The 26145-nt window shown below is 36.3% G+C and overlaps 1 protein-coding gene across 3 annotated transcripts in view; it reads right to left on the bottom strand.

The window, feature by feature from the left end:
* The window catches only part of LOC121297469 (protein diaphanous homolog 1-like), a 133878-nt gene that overhangs the window by 75475 nt on the left and 32258 nt on the right, over positions 1-26145 (bottom strand). For all 3 annotated transcript variants that reach the window (XM_041223813.1, XM_041223814.1, XM_041223815.1), the window contains 6 exons: positions 24195-24310; positions 22653-22717; positions 21010-21189; positions 13760-14464; positions 12121-12235; positions 11624-11632 (listed from right to left, as the gene is read on the bottom strand). In XM_041223813.1, the coding sequence (XP_041079747.1) occupies positions 11624-11632; positions 12121-12235; positions 13760-14464; positions 21010-21189; positions 22653-22717; positions 24195-24310 (1190 nt within the window). The remainder of the gene's footprint in view (positions 1-11623; positions 11633-12120; positions 12236-13759; positions 14465-21009; positions 21190-22652; positions 22718-24194; positions 24311-26145) is intronic.

Raw genomic sequence — 26145 nt, 5'->3', positions numbered from 1 at the left:
CAGCCTCCAGTGTCCACTGTGGGGGGGTGGGGGAGAGATAAGAATCGGCAGAGGGTGTTATGGGGATTCAGTGCTAAAATACAAACCACCTTGCTTTTCTTATGTATGCCAGTTGAATGATTTAACTCCAAAATAGGAACATTTCCCTGTGCATGTATAATCGCTTAATGAAAATGCTCTGAACTTAAGGGGTAATGTGTTCAGGGTATGCTTCTTGTAAATTGATATTGATATATTTTTGTGTAAATCTATAGGTGCATGGTTACAGATATGCAGTAAACCTACAGTACATCAGTGGTATGAGGCTTGTACAGGATAACCTCTACAATCAATACATGACAATAGTGTTGTAACATACTTCAACTTTCACTGGTGTTACTCACAGCTTGAACCAACAGTTGCATATCTCTTGCTGCATACACATTGTACAGTGGTAGCTTTACCATATATCTCTCCTGAGGAAAACATACGAAAATGTAACATTTCCTGTGGGTGGATATTGATTCTTACCTGGGAGGGAAGTAAACTTGTGGAATCAGTACAGATTACAAGTCAGAAAAAGGAGATCCTTATATGCAGTCTTTTAAAAAAAATAATTCTACGAATGGATAGCCTGGTCCTTTTAGAAACACATTTGAAATGTACTTCAGGTAAAAGTAAGACCAAATAAAACTAAAACTAAAAATAGAAATTGAATATTTAAAATATTTCAAAATAAATAATTTAAAATGAATCTGAATTAAACATTAGAAATAAATGCAAAACTGTAGTAGGAGTATTTTAAGAGCTTCTATGGGCACAGGAAGAGTGCCCCTGTACATTTACACAGATTAGCTTTTACTAGGGGCAGTCTTGTAATTTTAACTTAAATTGAGTTAAAAATTAAAACCTGCAGGCTGGGGAATATAAATTGAATGTACCTGTAAATGGACAAAATTAATGTCTCCGGGGACTTTTTAATGTACTAATTTAACACCGCCATCTGAACAGATGCTAACCTTGATTAGCAACAACGGCAGAGGAAAAGGGGGTTTACATATTCATATCTATTGCTTTGTAAAAGCATCTGGAGTAAAAACAGGCCATGCTTTTACTCAGAGGTAACATTTTGTAAAGTGTAAAAGTTTCTTCTTAAATATTCTGTTATTAGATCAAATGTTACAGTACAACTCACTATTCTAAAGCTTGACAAAATAGTGCACCCCATAGATTCCTGTGAACCAGCTAGTGATGCCTGTGTAATGTTGTAGCTCATATCAGCACTAGAATGTTTTGAACTTGTCAGTAACAGTATCTAAAGCGGAGAAGTCCCAATTCACACATCACCACCTGCGTTAAAAATATACTGCAGAAATATACTGTAGAACTTCCCCCTTTATAACGCTGTAGTCTGGATACTGTGTTATTTAAGTTCATCCTTATAAAAACAATGCTAAAAATGTGTATTTTAGGATATATTGGGAGATATAGCCATACCACCTTATACTGTAAGGGATGTGTTATGAAGTGGGTAACACTGCATATACAGTAGTAGCCTAGTTCATACTTGCTGGTGGAGAGGTACTGTACTTTTATTCAAGATTAGAAGGGGGGGGGGGGGGATTACAGAGCAAGCTTGTACAAATTAAGGTAAATGTTTGTTTAATCTCACTTATTCATCTTTGATCCATCTTATGGTTTCCAACAAAACTGCCAACTTCTATTATCTGCCACAGCGGAAAATATAAAATTATTTCTGCCATGTTTTTTTAGTTTCTATTTCTCCATTTCAATGTGCTTGCACCAACATCCTGCAAAGGCACAATATTAATTAAAACTCTACTTTCTAATTATTTTAGAAAACACTCCAGCTCAGCCTTGTAATTTATTAAATTTAAAAATGATAATCATAAAAAATGAAATGCAGGCCCACAGTTATCAGATCAGTTCAAGGCACCTGATTCTGATTTCTATAACTATGCAAATTTTCAAGAAAGGGAGTGTGTGTGTGTGTGTGTGTGTGTATGGGGGGTGTGGGAGCATTTTCCTGCAGAAATCTTATTTACACACAGCGGGGGGTTTGGAAAGCAGTACTACTCAAAAAAAAGAAAAAAAAAGCTGTCATTATGAGGGTAGTATTTTTCATTTTATACATGGCATCATAATAACAACTTCAGAAAGAAGTCATCTTATGCACGATCCTGTTCCCATTTATGTTAATGACGTTATTTTTTTTTTCTTCTATGCAGGAATTAATTGTGTGTGCATCAATCTTCTTGAAAGCCCTGCATATTTAAATGATAAGCACAGGGTGTTACTGTAGCAATCTTGTCATCTGGCTCTTTGAAGTTACTTTTTTGTGATCAGTAGCATCAAAAGTACAAAATAAGCTTGCTGCAATGTAACCCTTAATGTGAGAGGAGGAGGCATGATGACAATGCTGAGATAATCAATGGGCACTCTACAGGACTTATTTTCTTTTCAAAGAGATGAATAAAATAGAAATTCAGCAGAATTACACACACACACACACACACAATTAATTTCCAAATCCATTTGAAAGCAGCAGCACACATTTTCATTGTATTTACCACCAATGCAAAACGGATTTACCATTAAAAAAATCATATTAGAAGCATTAATTTTTATAGCAAAGCTAACCAGAATCTAGATTTTAAACAGTCACGGGTGCCATTTCATGTTATATTATCATTAAGACAGAAAAAGACTGATACATGTTAATGTTATTAAACAAATCCCAAGAACCTGATCCCACTGATAAAAAGCAAAACTGGAAAATGGTAGGTAATGTTCAGTACATAAAATGGCAGCCGGTACAAGGTTCCTAAGGCTGTTATTAAATGATGGTATAGCTGGTAATAACTTCATAACATGGAAAATGTAGTTTAGATTTGGTCAATTGTGCTCATTAATTGTAACAAAAGCAATGAAAAGAAAAAATTGGACATGTGCAAATGCCGTATATTTAATACTAATAATTAAGCAATGCAAATATGTCAGAAGAAAGGTTTTTAATTGGCCATACTGAATAACTGGCAGTATGTTTTTAATAATTTTCGAATTTACTGGGGGGGGGGTGGGGGTCTGGGGGGGGGGGGGGGGGGGGGGGGGGGGGGGGGGGGGTGGGGGGGGGGGGGGGGGGGGGGTGGGGGGGGGGGGGGGAGGGGGGGGGGGGGGGGGGGGGGGGGGGGTCCGCATTGGGGGGGGGGTTTATTGGGGGGGGGGGGGGGGGGGGGGGCAATCACAAATACAAAACTGTTGTACCATGGATACAGTACCAAATTAACAAGTACAATTATAATAGCGCCATGCAACTATTAAAAACATCAATCTCCACTTCAAAGTATTGTCCACTGGAGACTGACCATCTTAATTAATAAAGTGTCTTTCTTATGCTGGCATGCTTTTTTGACACACTCAACTGCATCTTTTGTCATAATTGCCACAAGTTGGATGCCAAATGTGCACAACCCCAACTATCCATGAAGCTGAAGTATGGCACAGTGGAGGCAATGAAGAGAATGATGAAACCAGCAGCCTGGAAAGCTTTAATGTAAATCTCAAGGAACCCAGAAACAAACATAAATAAACAAAATAAATAAATAAATATGTAACGGCAGTTTGTATGAAGTTGACCACTATAGATCTAAAATGTTTCTGCTGAATATATTTGCTCTGGTAATGCTGAACTAGTAGAAAAACATAGTTAAGGCTTGCTTTGTCTGACTTTCCAAGTTGCCACAAGAGCTTTATGGCTTTAGAATGCCAAGTTACAGTGCTGTATTCAAACTGTTTTAATTTCATGGTTTAATACGGTTAAGCGGAATTCCAATGTAAATAAAAAAATATAAATATATATATATATATATATATATATATATATATATATATATATATATATATATATATATATACAGTCAACCTCGGTTAACTCAGAGTGGATAACGCGATACCTTTGCTTAATTTGACGGACAGTCTTGGTCTTGAATTTCTCCATATAAAATATATGCATCCTGCCTCTTCATTTTTTAAATTTTTTTTATTCGACACCACGCTTTACTTATAACTCAACACTCATTGCAGGTACCGAAGGGAAAAAAACTATTAAGACGACTAGTGGATATCTCAACACACGACTGACCTCTGACTCGAACCTGATTGTTCATTCATTCGCAACTACCAAGTGTAGCTGGTTACAGTGTCAGTTTGTAATGAGTGAGAATTGAAAAATGTGTTCTCGTTCAATTGGCTTTAAAGCTCAGGTTATTCGGGATAACAAGCTTGTCTGCAGAATTTTCAAAGCAGGTCTTTTTGCATGCGAAACAATTGAAAATGTTTGATTTCTGTGTGAAACTGTACATTGTATATTGTTTATACACCAAGCTAATTCTGTATAATGTATATTTGTAAACTTTTGCTATTTAATTGGTCAAATTAGACAGTACAAGCCAATACCTAAAAGTAGAGTTAACAATTTGTGCAGTTTGTAGTTGATCTGTTTTTTTTTAAAAAAATAACGCAGTAGTTATTTTATTAATTCTTATTTCATTCGAACTATACGAGTTGTTTATACAGTACTGTATAGTGTAATTGATTTATTCACTGTGGTTCTTTCAACCATTTTCATAAGGACATTTAACTAAAAAATAGACTTGTAAATACTGTAATACTGTATGCGTGTGAGTTCTGTTATTTACATGCATGTTAATGCCATGGCTCATGTGAACCCATGGTTCCGACACATGCAAAAAACACACAAAGGCGTTAATAAATCCCAGGGGTCATAATAATAAATATTGAATAAACTCTGGGTAGCAGATAAACAAATATCTGATGAGCACTACATCAAATAAAATACATATTTGTATATTGTATTGAGAAAAAGTAAGGCATACACTCACTGTATTCACAAAATTAGCAGTTGGATTGCCCATCTATAAAATCAGATATGATTAGGTTTCAGAACAAAGAGAGAACAGAACAAATGCTACCCACACATACAGAAGCAGAGCACATTATTAAAACTGCAGTGAAGTGAGTCAGTGCAAATTAATGTCAGATTACACTAAAGGCAGAAAACAAAGAAAAAAATACAAAAGGATTTTTTTTTTTTTCCTTATAAGAAAGAGATGTTAATTATAATTATGAAAACCCTGCATCTGATCATACTATATGCAGGATACCCATAAAGGAAATTCTTAAGCAGCTAGGATCTTATATTTTTTATATACATGTTGCTTTAGCATGGCAAGTCTCTCTCTCTCCATGCATCTCCTTTGGAAATGGTAAACTATAAGCAGATACTAATGACAGAATATGGAAAATAATTTTATGCGTGTTGCCAAAACACACCAAGTAAAACCCCTCAAGTGGATCTGGGTAGTAAAATAAAGGCTAGTACTCTGTTAATAAAGGGGGAAGACACTGGATGGACATCTATGTGGTAGGTAACCACAGCAGATCAAATTGGTCACTTTGATTTAAATCAAATACAAAAATAAATAAATAAATAAAAACATACTGAAAGCTCTGAAATGTCAGTTGTCCTGTCAATTCTGGCAATGCTTTTAATAACGCTTTTGATCTAATAGATCATTAAATACTTAAGTTGCAAATTTCAGCATCCACCCTGTGTTAATTAGGTAGGTCACTGAATGTATTAGTCAGCCTAGGTGAAACAGGTTTCACTGCCAGATGGCACGGTGGCATGATGACTGTTGTGTTCTGAAAGGGTAAAATCTCCAAGGTTGATGAATAAATCTTACACATTCTTTATATAAAAAGGACTCCTGCAGGATGGTTGAACACATTATAATAAGCATGTATAAGTATATGTTTTAATAATTGGAGGAACCATTGCACTGTCTTTGAACTAATTGGCCCAGCTTGCATATCTGCACTTCAAACACAATTGGATCAATCAGGAGGCTAGCATATTCAACTATTTTGATTTTTAATTCCAGTAGAATGAGTGTGGACTCTCAAAGAAACTAATTACAACCACCATTACAGATCAAAGGGAATGTTTAAACCTAGTAAAATGGTTTTGTTTTAATATTGCGATCTTTCAGAAAACAATTCATAAAAGTGATAAAATAAGTATCCTAACTTTGATAGAACTTTGAACCTCTCTGGATAATATTGTGTGCTCAAATGGACACACCTCAGGTTTTGTAAAACAGAAAGTCCTTCCTGGAATCTAAACTATGGCATGCACTTAAGGATAATTTCTATAAATCAATGTACAGAAAAACCTTTAAGGCCACTTCAATAAAATGTCATGCAATCATGCCCGGTTTTTAGAGTCCCGAATTGCTCCTACTGGTGGCAATGTAAATTCACCTTCAATATTAAGACTGCCATCTGCAGTCCCAAACATATTAAGTCTCTATTAAATGACCTATTTAAGACCAACATGCTATAAACTACCAACTTATTTTTCTGAAAACAAATGCAACATTAAGAAACTAAAACAGTAAGTCCCAAACATATCAAGTTATCTTTTTTTGTTGTTGTTGTTAAACTGAAAACTTGGATGCAACATGACTCATTTGCCCATTTGATTTACATAAAACAGTAAATAAATAATGTTTAAAAAAAAAAAAATAAAACATATAAAACTGTTCAATAAATTGTCAGTTGAATTGGCGAGAATATGTAAATCCTATATTCATTTGTTACTAGAAATGTACCTTCAGGAGTAAGGCCACGTTTTGTTGGTCTCTTTATAGAGTTTTTTTTATTTTTTTATTTTAGTAGATATTTATAGCCATTTCTGAAATATGACAGGGTTAATTAAGTTTACATTTGGTTTCCTTTCGAATGTCCTTTTTTCCCCCCATGCGGCCATTGATGGTCCACTAGTTTCTTTGGGGGTATTTAGTATTTAACTCCGATCCATGGCACATATCTGATAACTTCAAGGTTACTGTAGGTAGCTACAGATAAAGGCCAGCTTCTCCCAGTAGGGATTAGTAACGAGGAACCACTACTATATTTCACATCTACTTTTTACACAATCCATGGATCTTTCAAATATTCTTCTCCAACCCTTCCCTCTCTCCATATGCTTATATGTCTATGACAGGAAAAAGAGCTAAACAGACAGGTATAAAAATAGAGATGGAGAACACTAAAAAGGGCACTATGTTTTTATGTGTCAGATGTAATAACATTTTATATTGCATCAGTTCAGGTTGTGGTAAAATAAATAAATAAATAAATAAATAAATAAAAATCATTTAAAAAAAAAGTCAGACATTTTCTACTTTGATGTTAAAAATTGATTAAAGCCTAAAGGTTTCAAATGCCTAAGGACAGTAATTAGTAGCCGATGACAATCCTGATATACGGATACAGTTTATTAGTGATGATCTGTGACAGACAAATCATAAAACCCATTGGCATTGCAATTGTTCTTGGAGCCAGTGATTGTCCTTTGTTTGTGTGTTTTTCTTTTCTGCTCTCCCCCCTCCTCTCCCCCACCTCTGATTCAACCACAGTTCTGTGCAATGGTCTATAGCCACATGAACACACAGATTTTTGACTGACTTTCATGATAAATACACAGCAGACTAAAACATTAAAGACAAATTACTTAATACCATGCACACTGCCATATATCTTCCACATTAGCCTGTGCCCATGGAAAATCTGCAATTTTCACAGATTCAGTAACACATTATACATTGAGAGCTAAATGTGGTTCCAAAATTAACTGAAATTAACTCAATGTTTATCTCATCTTTGCATGCCGTATTTTTGTGATACTTTATGCCCTAATGTCCCAACTTATTTTACACTGAAATGCAGCTTTATAAACGAATCTGAATTAGTGGCTGGCATGGTTTCGGTGAATTTTAAACCCTGGCTTAGCTCTCAAATCCCTTTATGGGGGAACAGCATGTAAACTATCTGAGTTAGCAGCAATTCCCTTTCCATGGCTAGCATACTTTACACAATTTGGCATATATCAGTGTGAGTGTTATTAAACAGTTGACAGAAACAAGTGTTTGCAGACAGATGCTAGCTAAACCTAGTGCTGCCCTTAGGGAAAGCAGGTTCTAATGGCTACTCTAACCTCTGAAGGCAACAGTCTGACAGTGATTCGCTGCAAGAGACAAATATAAATACAGTATACAAGTAGGTAACACAGAAATAATATAATGGCCGAGTATTTCAAGTTATGGATGAACAAACTAAATATATTAACATGGTGCATTGTGTTACAGTAAATGCATGAACAATATACTTAGATGGATACAAAAAAAAGAGGGGGCCTAATCTAAAGAATAAAAAAATGGTTTGTAAATATGAAGTACAATATGCGAAAAAGATCTGTATCATTGATATGACCTGAGGTTAAAACAATGGCAGTGAAATTTGCTTATCTTTTCACCAGTATTTCTGAAGTCCTTACTGTACCTGAATGGATTGTGAGATATGACGCTTTGACAATACGGTTGTGGATTTTTTGTAAAATAACTAGCAAGAAAAGGACTCCAAAGTGAAGAAGAGTTTCCAAAACAGCGAACAGTTGCAAGCTGAAATGGTTTGAGAGATATTGACAGTTGTAGGTGCGACAGAATTGCAATTTTCTACAATCTTCCCACACAGTGATGTTAATGATGATTTCCATTACATAAGAGTAGGTGTTAAAACTTCATGCTAGTGTTTAGTGTTTGACTTGGCTCTTGCCAAGATAAGCACCAACTAAGCCATAGCTTCTTTTACTGTAAACTAATGTGATCCATCTGCGTTTCCTTCCATCTGATTATGTAGATATCCTTCTGCCTGGTGCTAATGGCTGGAGCATAATGCTGGCTCCAGGGATCAGCCTGCGTTGCCTCCCTGGTGCATCAGCACACAAAACAGCTCCAATGCTAACTCTGGGGATCAACCACAGTGCAGCCTCCCTAGCACATCAGCATGACAACCGTCTGGTCTGAGCTGAGTAAGGTAGTTCTCTGGGGTCTTCAAGTGAGCACCTTCCATCCTTGGTGTTTCATCGACTTGTCCAAAACACCATAAGAGGGCTTGACAGTGATTTTGGTGTCCCAGCATCACCCCCCTCCATTCCCCACCCAGCTAAGCCCAGCTATCTTACCTTCCTTTCCATCGACATTGCTTTCTTTCTACTATGCTTGAGGACCCCAACCAGAATCTGCTTCAGATAAGCTCTTCACTATAAGTCGCAACTCTTGACTACTGAATCCAATGTCTTTGAGAAATCAGTTTGTGTAGAGTGCCACAAATACTCGACAACCCATCTCCATTGGGTAAACCTGGACTCTCCATCCTCGCTGTCAAGACATTATCAGGTCGAAGGTTAGTGGTGGCAATCTTTGGTGGGAAAATAAGCCGTTGTCCAACATCTGCCATCAGCTTCCAGTTGTCCTAGACGAGTTTTGGTTTTAATACCTTTTTTTGATGGTTGCTCCCCTGGACGGAGGAATGTTTGTGTGTTATATATTGCTGGAATTGGTGGTAACCTGTTGGTCATGCTACGCTTGTCTTCCAATGCGAAGGCCAAATATCGCAAAACCTGATCATGATGCCAAGTAAAGACCCCCCTTACATCCCGTCAAAATGTGTCTTAAATGTAGCTGCCGATGAACACAAAAGAACACCACGGATCCTCTCCCACCCACAGATTAAGGTTCTGTGGTGATGGGAGAAAAAAAACAAAAAAAAGCAATCCTGCTCTATTCCAGTGTCCACAAATCTCACCAGTCAATCTTGCGTTGTTCCACACTCTCCCATCGCCTTACCGTTAATGTAGAACCTCTTATCCACTACTTTACATTTAATTATCGAGATGTTCCTTGATTTAGTAGGCTTGAATTGCATTCGTGCCCATTCAATGTTACTGGTTAATTTGCCCAATAACCGATTAGTGCAGGCTACTGTTGTAGTCATGATTTTCATGTCATCCATGTATGCACTAATTGGTGGCAGTTGCAGTCCAGAAACCAAGCGTTCACATCCCACTACACATTTTGACACCCAAAAAATTACTTCCATTGCCATGGTAAAAGCCAGTTGAGAAATGGTGCATCCTGCCATTATTCCAATTTCTAGACATTGCCATGTAGTGGTGACTTCTGAAGTTGAAAAACAAAATTGCAAATCTCCGTAGTAGGCTTTCACTAAGTTTGATAATGTCCTTGACACACTGAAAAAAATCAAACGCTGCCCAAAGAATGCAATAGCATTGCAATAGCTAAATCCAGGAATGTCACATGCTGTTCCTTCCTCTCCTTTTTAGCGGTTTGAATTTGCTGCCAGAAAAGACTGTTGTGCTGTAAGCATCCTGGGAAACCTGAAATACCGGCTTTCTGTACTAAAGTGTCAATGAAAATATATACATTAATAAATCAAATTACAAAACATATAATCTATGTTTTGAAACTGGGAGATTTTAGGATGCAGATTAACAAACAAACACATGGAATTAACCCTTTTTTTTCTGGAACAGACATGCAACAGATGTAGCTTCTGAAAAAATGTACCTGCTTGAAGGAAAAAAAAAAAAAAAAAAAAAAAAAGCATTTTATTCAATTAATGACCACAGCCAGTGAGCCCATTAAAGCACATTTCTGCTTTTTATGTACCAAGCTGTGGCCTTTAACTGAATATAATGAAACAGAAGAACTACCTTTGCTATCCTCTCTGGTGTTTACATGCACCTTTCACACTGTTCTGCCCAACTCATTTCGCAGTTATAGCTATTACTACCCAAGGGAGCTGACCCCATTAGCAAAGCTTTTTTTTTTAACTGAATGTCTCATCTGCCAACATCAACCATTTTCCCCATTAGAAACTTTGCAAATAGAAGAGATTTTCCCCTAAGAAATAAAGACCTTCTACAGCAACGTGACATCCCTTTTGCTTCGAAAGCTGCTTTATAGGACTGTTAAAGTTAGCATTGCAGCTTCAAATCATGTGCAACTACACTGATATTGAAATTATATTTAAAGTTAAATTACAAGCACAAAAAGGGTCTGTGACTTGCATATAATGTTGCTACTTATACACCATTTACAGCTCTATAAACTTTAAAGACAGACAGCTAAAAAGTTTTGATATTAACTTATATCCTGCCCTTTACTGGAGGGATCAGCATTCAACACCATCCCATCCAAGACATCTCTTGTGCAAGAATAGCTCACCACAAAGAATTACAGTATTTATACCGCCAACTAGACAAGGTTCCTGTTATTGGATATCATACATTTCTCTAGATATCCACTACTGTATATCCTTTTTGTTATCCTAAACTATAAAGTGCACTTGCATTAAAAGTTTTATAGCAGCCGTGTAAAACAACAGGTCCCCCCTCAAGGCAGAATTGAGTTCTGCAGGCAATTCTTAGCAAATTCTTCTCTGCACATTGTCGCCCACACATTCATCCAGAAAGCCCTTTTACAGTAAAAATGCACTAGATTAGCAAGCGTCTTTTTTTTTTTTTCGTTGGTTGCAAGTTCAGGTAAAGCCCATACATCTTTCAGGGCAAATGACCAATGCTCTGTCACAGAATCCCACAGGTGCTTATAATCAAAACTTATTTCGGCAGTGTTTCAGTGTATTAATATAAAACAGAATTTAAGAAAATCACTCTTACCTTTAGATGCTGAAAGTTGGGAGGGGGAAAAAAAAAATAAAAAAAATTAGCAAAGTCATACGTAACAAAGCAATTCTATCATTAATATTACCCTAATTTTAGTTTAGGTTTCACGGATGCAGAATTGCACTAATACTGGACTACTTTACTATCTTAGATAAGGTAGTGCAATTGAGGTCAATTCCTGTTTTTCAATTCCAATTCCTTTATAAAATCAATTCCCAATTACAATTCTCTTTTAATCAGTTCCAACACATCATTGGTCAAAATTGCAATTAGCAGTATTCTGTTCAAATGAGCTTCTCACAGTGGCAACAAGTTATTTAAATTTAAGTCACGGTTAGGCAATTACATTGGTTTCAAATTAAAGCAGTTGAACAATCACAAAAGTTATGTCTCTAAAAATACCAATTCCAATTCCTTTGAAGGAATTGGATGAAAGTGAGGCAGGTATTGATCCCAACCCTGCCTTTCTTCAGTGAATCAAAGCTACTTACACTTGGTCTGTGCGGAGAAGGCCAGGGTGAGTTTAGCAAAGAGTTCATTGCTTTCAAATTTATCTTCTTTCACCTTTGTCCAGAAACTCTTCTCAGACAGTTCCTCTGGAGCAATCTAAATTATAGACAAGAATACAAATTGGATGGGGACCAAAACACATAGGGGCCTATACAGTGTTTTGTTTCACTGAGGGTGAATTATCCACTCCATAGTGAAGCTACTTCATAGGTCATTTACTTTCATTGAGTGTCCTGGGTTTGAAATCCCAAAAAGCATTAGACTCCACATGCCAAGTTGTGTAGCTCTATTAATCACTTAGTCAAACATGGCAGACACTCTTTTTCACTGAGGTGGGTTCCTAACTGACAGTTATAGAACCAAAACATTACCATTTTTAAGTCTAGTATCCTGTCTTCAAAACCTTACCCCAGACAAAGCTTTGCAAGTGTGTGTGCATTTGCATTACAATTCATGTCAGTGTTCCAGAGTGGGTGCGTAGTTTCTCATCCACACCCCATAAACTTCAGTAATTAAAATTTGATAAAGCAGTTGTCAGTCCTTGATTACAATGTGCCTTCAACTTTGGAGGTATGTGGCTGAACAAACTGCTGGTTAGCTCTCATAACTGACTGCTCTTGTTCAATAATCCCAAGGCTTAATCTACAACACTGAGATAATTCTCAAAACATTTACATAATCATTTAATTAAAACATGAAAATACATGATTTGTGGAAGTTTGTCTAAGAAACTGACTTACACTTTTAAATCCTAACTACTGCACTTTTAGCAATAGAATCCTGCTGTAATCAAGAGCTCAATTTTCACAATTGGTCTATATAAATCCCTGTCAGAAAGGAATGGTAATTAACATATATTCTTGTTCAGTTTTCATAAGTCCTACATTACAATTAAGGTTTGTATTTTTTCTTTTTCTTTTCAACACAGAAAGTGTGTCTGAAAGGCACAGACTTCCATGGATACCAGCCTTTCATTATCTTGTGCCCAAATACAGGAAGGGGGGAGAAAAAGTGTGCAGCAGGTTTTTTTTTTTTTTTTTTTTTTATTTAAATTACAAAAGAATGCTGTTCTTTCTAGCTGCAATCTAATTACCTTTCATTCGCCAGTTAAAAGAAATGGGATTATTAAAAAGCAGTTTCTGTGACACCCTCGTCAAAGGCCTTTCACCACTCAGAAAATGAAAAGAGCTCAATGAAAAAAGGAAAAGTATAACATTCATGAACTCCAGAGAAGCTATTAAAACTGTAGCTTTAGGCTAAAGGGATACAGTCAGTTTTGATTTTTTTTTTTTTTTTTTTTTTTTTTTTTAAACTATTTCAGGCTAGCAAGCATACTCCATACAGTATCTCAGTTCTCAGGTTTAAATCCCAGGAACGACTTGGTATTTTAATCCATGAATTTTAAGAGGGTTGAACTTGAAGGGAAAACAAATTTAGAAAAAGGTTTTTGCTTTTCATAATTTTAGTTAATATGTATTAAACTGCATATTTCATTTATTTTTGCAATTATTATTTATCCTGGATCCTGGAATTACCAAAAAACCAATATGAGAAGATATGTATTTGGGAGAGTTATATAAACAGTTCTATTCCCCTTATTGCATACATTACATTGCTTACCTTTGACCAGTTAGCCCTTTTTAGTTGCACCTCTGGTTTGTAGTCCTTCTTGGGCATCAACCCAAATGGAAGAACTGGGACAGAAAACCCCCAGCCAGGGGGAGGAGGTGGGGGTGCCCCTGGCCCGCCTAGGGGAGGGGGAGGAGGGGGTGGCATCCCAGGTCCACCTGGCAATGGTGGGGGTGGAGGGGGCATCCCGGCTTGCCCTGGCAATGGTGGGGGTGGAGGGGGCATTCCTGCTTGCCCTGGCAATGGTGGGGGTGGAGGGGGCATCCCTGCTTGTCCTGGCAATGGTGGGGGTGGAGGGGGAATCCCTGCTTGCCCTGGCAATGGTGGGGGTGGAGGGGGCATTCCTGCTTGCCCTGGCAATGGTGGGGGCGGAGGAGGCATTCTTGCTTGCCCTGGCAATGGTGGGGGTGGAGGCGGCATTCCTACTTGTCCTGGTAATGGAGGGGGTGGAGGGGGCATTCCTGTTTGCCCTGGTAACAGAGGAGGTGGAGGGGGTAGCATCATGCCTGTTTGCCCTGGTAAAGGGGGCGGTGGCGGTGGCATTCCCATTTGCCCAGGAAGGGGAGGTGGAGGAGGAGGCAAGGGCATTCCCACATGTCCTGGTAGTGGGGGAGCTGTTGGTGGCCCTGCCACTGAAACTGGCACTGTGATGATCTTGGTTTTTGCATCTTGCAGTTCTAGAGACAGCTTGTTAATCTGAAGAAAGAAGAATACAGATTGTTACTGAAACCGATCTACTACATAAACCCCAGGGAATTATGCACAGAAAAAGCAGAATTATGCAGTATCTCTGCACAATATGTACAAAGCAACAAAAGTATTGTGCAGTTGTATTGCGTTCTTCTCTCTACTGAATATCAAAATACTAGCAGAGGTAAGTAAGTAAAATATAGTCCAAGATTGAAATAAAGGAACACCAGCTCTTTCAGTTTGTCTTCCAAAAGAGAACACCTCTGATCGGACAGGACAAGATTATACAGCGAGATGCTGCGCTCAGCGTCAGCTGTATTTGTTACTGCACTTGTGTATCTGAAAGCTAATGTTATCAAATTAGGAAGGCAATCAGCTGTTGATGACCAAAACAAGGCGATATTAGTTTCCCCTGGTGGTACAGTGCTCTGGATCGCATCGGGTGCCACCTTCACAGTGTACAAAGCAAGTTTTACTCTCTTTTGCTGATATAGTTGCAATGTGGGACCTTTGTCATGGCATTTTCTGGCAAAAGTGATCAATGTTCTCTTTATCCACAGTGTGATCCAACATTTTTCTGTATTCTGCTCTGTTAACGGCAATATTATTTAATACTATGCGTGATGCTACGTTTTATGTGTAAAATTACACTGGGGCATAATTCCCCGGGGTGTAACTATAGTTTCAGCTGTGTCGGTTGGCCTTGCAAACATAATTTCCCATAGTGGTTACTCCTGACAATCTGAGTACTGAGAAGCAGTTAACACAATGCAACCCATAAAGATGATGCCAACGTTCAACAAACATGTACAAACGTATGTATTAAAATAAAATCAACTGCACTGGTACTGTCTAACCTATTAACAATCAGCCCACATGTTAAAGTGACTATTTTATGCAGTCTTGCCTCTAATCACCATTTAATTATTTTTAGTTTTCTACACCTCACGAGGAGGTCAGGAGGTACAACAGAATGTCAGGAGGTACAACAGAATGGCTTCAGTGGTAACGAGACCATAATGTTCTTTTTCTGTATGAACTGCCCTAACATCTAAGGCACTTCTATTGGTTAAAGAAGCTTAGACATGACTGATTTTAATGCTCACACCTACAGTGTTCATGAAAGGTCAGAAGCAATACATAAAGTACACTTGTTACCACACTATCCTGTCAGATAAAATACACATGCCAGATTTTGAAAATGTCTCACACATCCTAAAACCAGATACATCGTTTTAAAAAGACTACAGCAAGACACACATCTTTGCCTCAATTGAAACTGCATGAGGTATTTTTTCAACTGTCATTAGACTTTCAGACTGGAATCCTGTGGACACTGAAGAGCTATCCAGATTACAGACCAGTATTTAATTCTCAGACTGGATAAGAGATTGTTACAGATAGATTCATGGCCCAATGGAAATTTATAATTTCTATAAAGTTCTCAAACAAATAATTATAACAAAATGCTAATTTAAAAGTTTCAAAAATGTTGTACCTAATATATGCAAAGAAAACCTCTTTAAAAGAAACAGATTGAACACTGTATATAACCTGTAAACAAAAACCAGCACAGCAGCAGACTTCTATACTAAAACTATGGAACATTACAAGAAACATCTACAGGCAGACATGCAACTGAAAATTAAACTGGATAAATTACAGAAATCAAAACTAACAAGAGACACTTCTATTAACCAACTCAGCATTGTAAACCTTTCTAAACACAACTGAAGCAGAAACCTCAGTTTTATCAAAAGGGAAGACATTTGCCCGTCACAAAACCTGGACAAAATAAAATTCTGTGGAGACTTAGAAGCATTTTTCAGATGCCTCAGACTAAAGGAGTTTTTTCACCAACCTGACAACAACATTGCTATACAAACTCCATACAACCGAAGTAACAACACTAAAACCTCTGACTGGACACCACCAAGTGGACGTAATGCCAGCCTAGAAGCTTACATCACCACCTTCCGTCAGAAAGTAAATTCTCAGATTATCCAAAAACAACTAGATATGCCTAACGTTTCAAATATTGAAAGAAATGCTACATTATCATTAAAGAATAATCAAGATATAGTAATTAAACAAGCAGATAAAGGAGGTGCTGTAGTCATACTAAACACCACAGATTACATTGCTGAAGCAGACCGTCAACTCTCTGAAGTACTCTATTATGAAAAACTTTTAGAAGATCCTACTAAAGAATACATACAAAAACTAAACACCATCATAAAATCATTGACAGAGACTGATTCAAGCTATTTTGCAAAATGTCATACCTGAAACAACTATGGCAGGTACTTTTTACTTGCTTCCCAAAATCAACAAACCCTGTAATCCTGGGCGACCCATTGTGTCTGGCATAGGAACACTCACAGAAGGAATCTCTGAATTTATAGAATCCTTACTTAAGCCATTGGTGACAAAAACAGATAGTTTTATCCAGGACACTACACACTTCCTAAAAAAAACTTAAGTAATTTGGCCAACCACCCCAAAATTCTATACTAGTCCCGATGGATGTAAAGGCCCTGTATACCAACATCTTTCATCATGATGGTATATCAGTCTGTTTAAAATTCTTAGAAAATGAGACCAACGATCTTAAAGTTCCCCCTCACATAATTGGAAAACTAATTGAATTTATTCTTACGCACAACTATTTCACCTTTAACAACAAATATTGTCAAAGATCATGGGAACAGCTATGGGGACCAAAATGGCATCGTTAATACGCTAACCTTTTCATGGCCAATCTGGAAAACAAATTTCTAGAACAATATCCTTACAAACCACAATTTTACTTAAGATACATAGATGACATCTTTATTATCTGGATAGAAAGTGAAGCCTCATTACACCAATTCCACCATGCTTTCTCAATAATTACCACCCACCATTGAACTGACAATGAATTATTCAAAAGAAATGATACAATTCTTAATACACTACAATAACCATCAAAAAAGGCAATATTACTTCATCCATCTACAGAAAACCCACCGACAGCCAAAAATACTTACACATCTCTAGTCTTCATCCACATCAGACACATAAATCTATCATTTACAGTCAAGCTATTCATTACCACCGAAATTGCTCTGAAACTACTAACAGAAACAAACATCTTTGCAATCTTCGTGATGCTTTCATCCAACAAGGATATTCTCCAAAACAGACTGATAGAAATGGAATGTGCTATCAGAATACCAAGAGAAGAATTGTTGGAATACAAAGTAAAACCTGTGTCTAATAGGAGTACCCTTAGCTGTTACATACAATCCATCCCTACAACCCCTGCGCAAAATCATCCGAGAATTACACCCAGTTTTAGCTGAAGATTTCACCCTCTCCAATATTTTCTTGGAAACACCTCTCCTATCCTACAGACAACCACCTAACCTGTCCCAGCTTATCATCCGGAGCAAACTACCAACTGACCTAAATAATGCACACAATGGAACTAAACCCTGCAATACCAACAGATGCAAAACCTGTCCCCATATCTCTACGCACAATACCATCCTCACAGCACAAGGGAAACTGGAGATAAAAGGATCATTTACCTGCAGATCCAAAAATGTAACCTACATGATTAAATGTAGCAAATGCTCCGATGGTACTTGCATAGGAGAAACCAAACAACATCTTCAGCACACAATCAGCAACAAAATGACCAGCACTCCTATTGGTAACCATTTTACAATGCCTAACCATTCTCTGCATGATCTGACGCTTCTTGTTTTAAAGGGCAATTTCAAAAACACACAAGACAGGAGAACTTGGGAACTTAAATTTATAAAATTCCTGGACTCAAAAAACAAAGGACTCAAGCAGGATACTGGTTTTCTACCTCATTACAATCTATAGTATATATATATATATATATATATATATATATATATATATATATATATATATATATATATATATATATATATATATATATATAGATATATGTATTTAGTATATTACAGTTTATATACATTGCATACACACGTGTACAAATATACATATGTGTGCGAGTTTATATGTATATTTTTTGTGATACTTTTGTTTTTATTATTGTATGCACATGTGTGTGTGTATATGTATATGTGCGCATATATATATATATATATATATATATATATATATATATATATTTGTGATTTTTTAGTGTGTGTGTGTGTGTGTGTGTTGTGTGTGTATGACATGCAGCTTTTTTCTTTACATTAGAATTGTAGTGATTCAAAATGGGTTATTTTTGTTAAAGTTCTGATGCAACCTTTGAATGTAAACACCAATCTCTCTTTCCTACTTTCACCTGAAGAGACCTTTGAGGTCTTGAAAGCTTGTGAATAATTATTATTTAGTTAGTCCAATAAGAGGTATCACTTCTCCTTCTCTTTGTCTATCAAGGATTTATATTTAATTCCAATGCAGACTTAATTCAGAATACAGTACTCTCTAACGGCGTAATATTGTGATGATGTTTTCCACTGGGATTTAAAGAGAACACGTAGAGGACTGCACTACAAACAACATACAATTGTAATTCGTTCATTTTGGAAAGCACTGCAAAACCTTCCTTTATGACATTATGTAAATTGTGTTCAATTTAACTGAATTACAATGCTACCCCTATATCGTTTGGAGTCAGAAGGGATGCCATTTGTGTTCCGGTTTATAATGATAATGCTAGTGAAATAACAGTTTGGGCGAAATTGGAATTGTGACCACACTCTTAATGGGTTGTGCAATAAAAAAAGAGCCATCTTACAAGGAAGCAGTGATGTCTGAGCTTAGATGTTTTGTTTTTTTTCTTTAGAGGGTTTTGTTTCTGTTGTCTTGTCAGGACCACTTTGTAAACAGTGGTATTGGCCCGATAAAATATATAAATACCATAGAAAAAATACAATAAAAAAATAATGCAGTTGAAATAATAATAATAATAATAATTTTTAATTCTCTTATTAATAACTTGAAATTGCCTAAATAAAACAAAACATTCACTGAGTAAGGGCTATATCCTCATGTAAATAACAATTTAAAAATAAATGTGGTTATTGAAATAAAACAAAGCTACAATGTGAACGGGGCTGCAATCAGTAGCTATCCAACAGCACTGGTTATACTTACACTATCGTACTTAGCTTGATCCATGGGTTTGCAGTGATCCTGAGGTTCTAAAACAGTACTCTGTCAAACTGACTGGCTTCATTTGTTGTTGTCTGTAGCAGAAAAACTACTAGAGAGTGTATTTTAAGAAGTGAAAGCATGTTTAGCACACAGGTGGTTGAGCAGACTAGACGCACTTCTGTGACAATTTAACTCACTTTGACAGTAGATACAAGTAACCCTCTTTCTATCCAATGAACCATCAGAAAGTTAAAAAATAAACGTCCCATTCACAAGTCCTTCACTTTGAGAGCTTTGCTACATAATGTGGTTCCATGACTCATTTTATATTCAAACAATGACTACACTCATTCAATCCTGGCATGCATTAAAATTACACATGAATTACGGTATGCTAAGAGGGACAAGACAGGAGTGCGATTAACATGCATTAAAAAAATCTCCCTAAACAATAACGTATTAAATTGCAGAAGTTAACTGCGATTAACTGACAGCCCTAAAATAAATATATATATATATATATATATATATATATACTGACATAAATATAAATATATATATATATATATATATATATATATATATATATATATATATATATATATATATATACATACACACACACACACATACAATCGGCCTCGGTTAACTCGACATCCCAAGGAGATGCCATTTAAGTTGACTTATCCAAGGTGTGTGCTAACTATGGTTTTAACATGCATACAAGTAACAAAACTCACATGTTTACAGTATTTACAAGTTTATTTTGTTAAATGTCCTCATGAAAATGGTTGAAAGAACTGCAGTGAATAAATCAATTACAGTATACAGTACTGTACAAACTTGGTACAACTCATAGTTCGATTGAAATAATTAATAACTACAGCGTTATTTTTACGAAAACAATCCAACCACAAACTGTTGACTATACTTTTAGTTATTGGTTTGTACTGTATAATTTGACCACTTAAATAACAAAAGTTAACAAAATGTACATTATTAGATGTATTAATAACCTGAGCTTTAAAGCCAATTGAACAAGAATAAATTTTTCGCTTCTCACTCACTGTGAACTGATACTGTAACCAGCTGCGCTTGGTAGTTGCAAATGAATGAATGAACGATCCATTTCCAGTCAGAGGTCAGTCAAGAGTATCAAGTAGAGTTCAGTATGTTTAACATACCTTTATCAAGGGAAATTATGTTTGATAAAAAACAGTGGAGGTACTTATAGGCTTCTGATGCCATTGAACTACACTCACATATTTCTACTTAAATCTATTAATGTGTCTGTGAATTCATTTTCTACAGTTAATGATGTAACAATGTACTATTCTTTTCTATGTAAACCTTCAGGCATCATGGTATTGAGTCTATGTATCCATTTTTTTTTTCTGTAGATATAGATATAGAAAGATATACACCTCTTCTTGAAGGCTGTCAATCTTGCTCTGCAGTTGTTTGTTCTCAGTTTCTTTATTTTGCTTCTCCAAGACCACTGCTTCTTTCTCTGAATTCAGGTCTTTCAAATGCTGTTCAAAATCACTCTCCTTCTTCTTCAGCTCTGCATGGAGCTCATGTCGGGCAGTGAGCTCAGTATCAAGCTGGTGAGGAAAATAGGATAAAAGATTAGGAAAAGGTACAAATCAGTACAGGTCAGATCTGTACTGCAAATTGTCATGCAAATTGCTAACTTAAAGGCCGCTAATTACACAATGCATTGTACACTACAGAATTATTAGTTTGTATGAGGCCATATTTCCAAAGCCTTTACTAAGTTAGCACTATTGTTGTGTAATATTCTAGACTCACAATGCTGTGTTGGCAGAGGGGACATTTGCTGTTGGGAATCTAGCCATTGAAACAGAAGGAACTGTCAGCTGAGATGCCAGGACCTTCATTTACACCACAGCTTCTCCAACACCACCATCAATTATTTATAATTAAAGCTTTTCTGTTAATAATTTTAACTGCCCTTATTCACTCGATAAATGTAACATAAAAGACTCCTCTTATAAACGAGGTATGTTTGTGTCAAATAATTTGTATACATAGACAGACAGACAAGATGTTTCAGTGACTCTGACAGCAATCTAATTGTATTCCAAGTCACAAATGTAATTATCCCCTATCAGGCAGGACCGACAGAAGGTCAGATTATCACTATAATCAGTGTAAGAAATGCTGCTTGGTAATGAAATTTCAGGGGGCCTGCCCGCACGTCACTGCACTTGCACATCTCCGCAAACGCTGACAGCCAAATTATTTTTTTTAAATTAAAAAGGAAAAAAAAAAAAAAGGTCTTGCAATCTCTAGATAAGGGTTGACTTCTTTCTTTCCTGGGGAGCTATTACAGGTGTGTGATTTTCAGAATAAAGGAAACCATCGCGATGCTGCCAGGAGGCACGAACTGCTGACACCGCAGTGAGGGGGTAGAGAGCGGGGGCTGTCGCTCAAAGGCAGAAATGAATTGTTTCAGTGCAGCAAATATAAAAGGGTGTCTTTTTTTCATGACAATCAGATAGGCTAGACTTTATAGCCATCAAACTCAGTTACAAAAAAAAGTTTCTGGAGCAAGCAATTTGAAGCTTGTGTTAAATGGGTCCGGACAGTGGGTGTAAAACACCTGCTCTCCTAAAATAATAATGCAAAAGGATCTATAGGCTATTAAATCAGCTGAGTTGATGTACTAATGCATCTTCCCCAGAACAGAATGAACATTAGGTCAGTTGCTAATACCAGAGATGATGCTTAGCAGCATCATCACTGGCCTCCCGTTTGTGGTTCTGAATAGGTTCCATGCTTCTCTATCTTGCTTTAATGCAGCTAAATTATAATTTTGAAAGAAAAAGAACATCATTGAGTACATTGAAAGTTGCTGCTTCTTAATGCTGTATTTGAAAAAGCTTTAGACCCTGAAAAAATAAACGCCAAAGGTTTTGAGCAAAAAGTAGAGGGGGTCAAAATTGCTCGTGCTAATATGAAGTACTGGATTTTAAAGGCATAGTTGTTGAGTGTAAATTCCCTAGCAGTCCAATGTGTATTCAATTCATGTGGATTATTGTACCTTCTTCTCCAGGTCAACAGCTTTAGCTTCACTCTTCTCTACTTTGATCTGGTCTACCATGTTATCTGTAGAAATAAAGATTAAATAAAAGTACTTAAAGAAAAAAGGGACAATCTTATTTGAACATTGACTATCAAATATAATTTTTGTAGGCAAGAAATGGCTGAAATAATGGTCTTTTTACCCACTGTGGATGAATTACTTCAGCTTTTTATGCACATTAAAAGTTAAAAGGTCAGACGTGATCAAGTTTAATCAGTGCAAAGTGAAGGAAGAAAACTGAAGGCAGCAGAGACAGAAAAATGACCTTGCTCCGAGTCGGCTTTAATTTATGACCGTCAGAGCAGTACAAGAAGCCCCTTTCACACTGGCACTCCTACCCAGGTCCCGACCTGGTTCTGCCTACCCGGGTCACAATCCCACGTAGTGTGAAATCATGTACCTGTGTCGTACCTGAGTTGACCCGAGTTGCGGCGATCCACCTCAAGATGTGGGTCGACACGTTTTAGCCCAGGTCGAGCGAGAGAAAATGCATGACAGCAGTTTGGAAGCCGACGACATAGTAACAAACCTTGATGCCTGCGAGAAGGTTTCACTTCCACAATGAACATTTCTGTTTAGGCATATTTGTGTTGATTGAGACAAACCATTAGCTAGATTGCAGCAGGGATGAAGAAATATTTGCTCTAAACCAACATTTGGGCCTACGGTTCAATTCAGATAAACTTGGGTGGAAACGTTCGTAACAAGCTGCTTCTGGGGCATTGATCCACGCATTGCGTATTTGCTTCTGTCACCCAGGTCAATCCTGCTTCTTCAAAAGCGGTGTGAAATCACATAGCCGACCCGGGAAGGGTCCAAACAGGGCAGAGCATGCCAGTGTAAAAAGGTCTATATGCTTGCTTCCCTATAGCTATGCATTTGCATCCTTTATCCACATGAGATAAAAATGTTGCAATACATAATATAATTTTAAATTATTAACAATCAGTTGATTACTCCCAGTGATGCTGGGAGACTAATATGTTCAGTTTTGTTCCAATAGTAATACTGGTTACAATTATGTTCCATGGTGTAATTTCTTACAATAACATACTCTGCTTCTTCTTGAATCTTTGTTATGTTAGACACCTTTGCTCATTCTTCTCCTCTCAAATTATTATATTATTATATTATTATTATTTATTATTATTATTAATTACTTATTATTTTTTTTTTTTAATATATAAGAAACTAAGGCCTGGTCTAAATCAACGTTGTGGCACCACCACATTATAACATATAACGATGGCATCAACATTGTTTTAATTCCGACCCAAGTCCAAAACATTTGTCTAAATCACATAGTTTTGCCACTGCATTTATGATTATGTTTGAATTTACACAGAAACAGAACTAACAAATGTTAGCTTACTCCTAACAACCTTTTAAATAAACAGTTAATTATTACGACTTCTTGTGCTGCACCCCGGTAACCCCATTACCTTCCACAACATAATCTGAAAAATGGGTAAAAAAGAAATAAAAAAGAATGGACCTTACCAATTAAACCTTCTACATCAAGGTTAAACCTTTTACATCTGAAGTCAGGATCTGCACCATTCTTATGCAAGACTATCTGGGAAATGCATTCATCTATAAGTTTGAAGTATTGTGGTCTGGAAAAGAAAAACATTCAAATAAAACAAAGAAGAAAGTCTTTTGACTTTTGAGCTAGTTGTTATATTTTTTCTTAGATTTACCAAAGGGAAAAATAGTCTACATATATAAAAGTAGTGCAAGTGTGTTTAGTATGCAGTCTGCAGTTAAAACACTTACTTTAGTTTAAATATGCAATAACATCTTCCTGAATTAATAGATTTTTTAGTGGTCCAAGAAGATACAGTAAATACAATTAGAAACACAAGTGGTTTAAAATCTGGTTGTCTGTTGCTAAGTAACCCTATTAAAGCAATGAAAGGCCTATTCATTACCAGACCTTCAGTGTGTGTGTGTATGTATGTATGTATGTATGTGTATGTATGTATATATATATATATATATATATATAATAATATATAATATTATATATATAATATATAATTTAAAAGAGGGGTATTTTTTTTATTAATTGGGTTTTTTTTTTTAGTTTTTTTTTTTTTTTTTTTTTTTATTATGATGGGAGTAAGAGTGACATCCAGTGGATTTTGAAACTGATTACCCTTTTTAAATTATTATAATTTCTTAAACCTAAAATGTATTAAGCTTATCCAGTTAACTGTCAGAAAACAAGTATCCTTAAGCAAGCTGAATTTCATGCTGCAGTTTTATTTTGAGGGATTTGATCATTTGCTTTTTCTATCTATTTACAGAATCAAAGTGCCCTCAGGTTGTTTGAGATATTAACTGTTAATATCAGGGTTAAAGCAATCTCCCTCTCTGCTGTATTTCCCTTATTCCTAATTTCTTAGATGTTTAGTTTCTCTGCACTCTATTAGAGCCGGTTCTATTGTGTGATAGAGTATTACCTTGGGGGTAATAGAATTGCTATGGTAAAAATCTCTCACTCTTTTCTCAATCTCCATTCACAGCAAACCCATTAAACAGGCCTGCAATTCAGTCTCTCTGGAAAGCTTCAATAAGGTCTCTAAATGAAAAGTGCACAATGTGGCACTAACTTTTAACCCATTAATCGCTCAGTGCTACACAGCAATCTTCCTTCCTAAATTAAAATGAACAGGTCTAATCCCAGAGCTGTCTCAGGACCTCTGCAACTACCTTGTAGCCAGGCAACTGATGTTTTAATAATGTGTGTTTGTGTGAGACTGGTGGCACTACAGGCTGGTGACTTAACCCACAGTCCAGCACCTGAATGCAATACAGATGCACAGAATAGAACTCCACAAATAAGAAAACCTATCTATTAGCTTCTGTTTTCCTTTCTACATTTTATAGCATCTGAGGGATGAATTAGCTATGTTGTTTTTTTTTTTTTTTTGTATTCATTATAATTAATTTAAACAAGAATATTTAATCAAGGCTGAGTTCTCATTTCTAGCAGGGGGCCTGAGGCAATAGCCAGCTTTATGTCACATCAATCATATATAGAAATACAAAGAAAATATATTGTGTAATTCCACATGATGAATTTGGTGTCAAAATAAAACAGTGTTTTTATGTTTGACACTTCCAACTACAAGTTGTCAGAAGTGTCATAGCTTGTTATTGATATAGGGTTACGGTGTTCAATAAAAATAAATAAATAAATAAATAGAAATCTGTAATAAAAATCAGTGAATAAGTTTAGGTACGGGCATGGATGGGGTAAACAAATCCAAGCTGACATTAAAATCCTCTGACAGAATCTCATGTAGATTTGCAGCAAAAATAAATATATCAGTTAATTAATTTAGATGGAGGTTGATTCACACCAACCATGAATCACATTTAATCATATTCAAGAAATAGCCATCTGTCAGACTGCCAATAGCTGTATAATGCATTTTGTCATGTA

Source organism: Polyodon spathula, chromosome 22, assembly GCF_017654505.1.
Source record: "Polyodon spathula isolate WHYD16114869_AA chromosome 22, ASM1765450v1, whole genome shotgun sequence".
NCBI classification, from domain to species: Eukaryota; Metazoa; Chordata; class Actinopteri; order Acipenseriformes; family Polyodontidae; genus Polyodon; species Polyodon spathula.
This window is presented reverse-complemented; position numbering and strand designations above follow the sequence as displayed.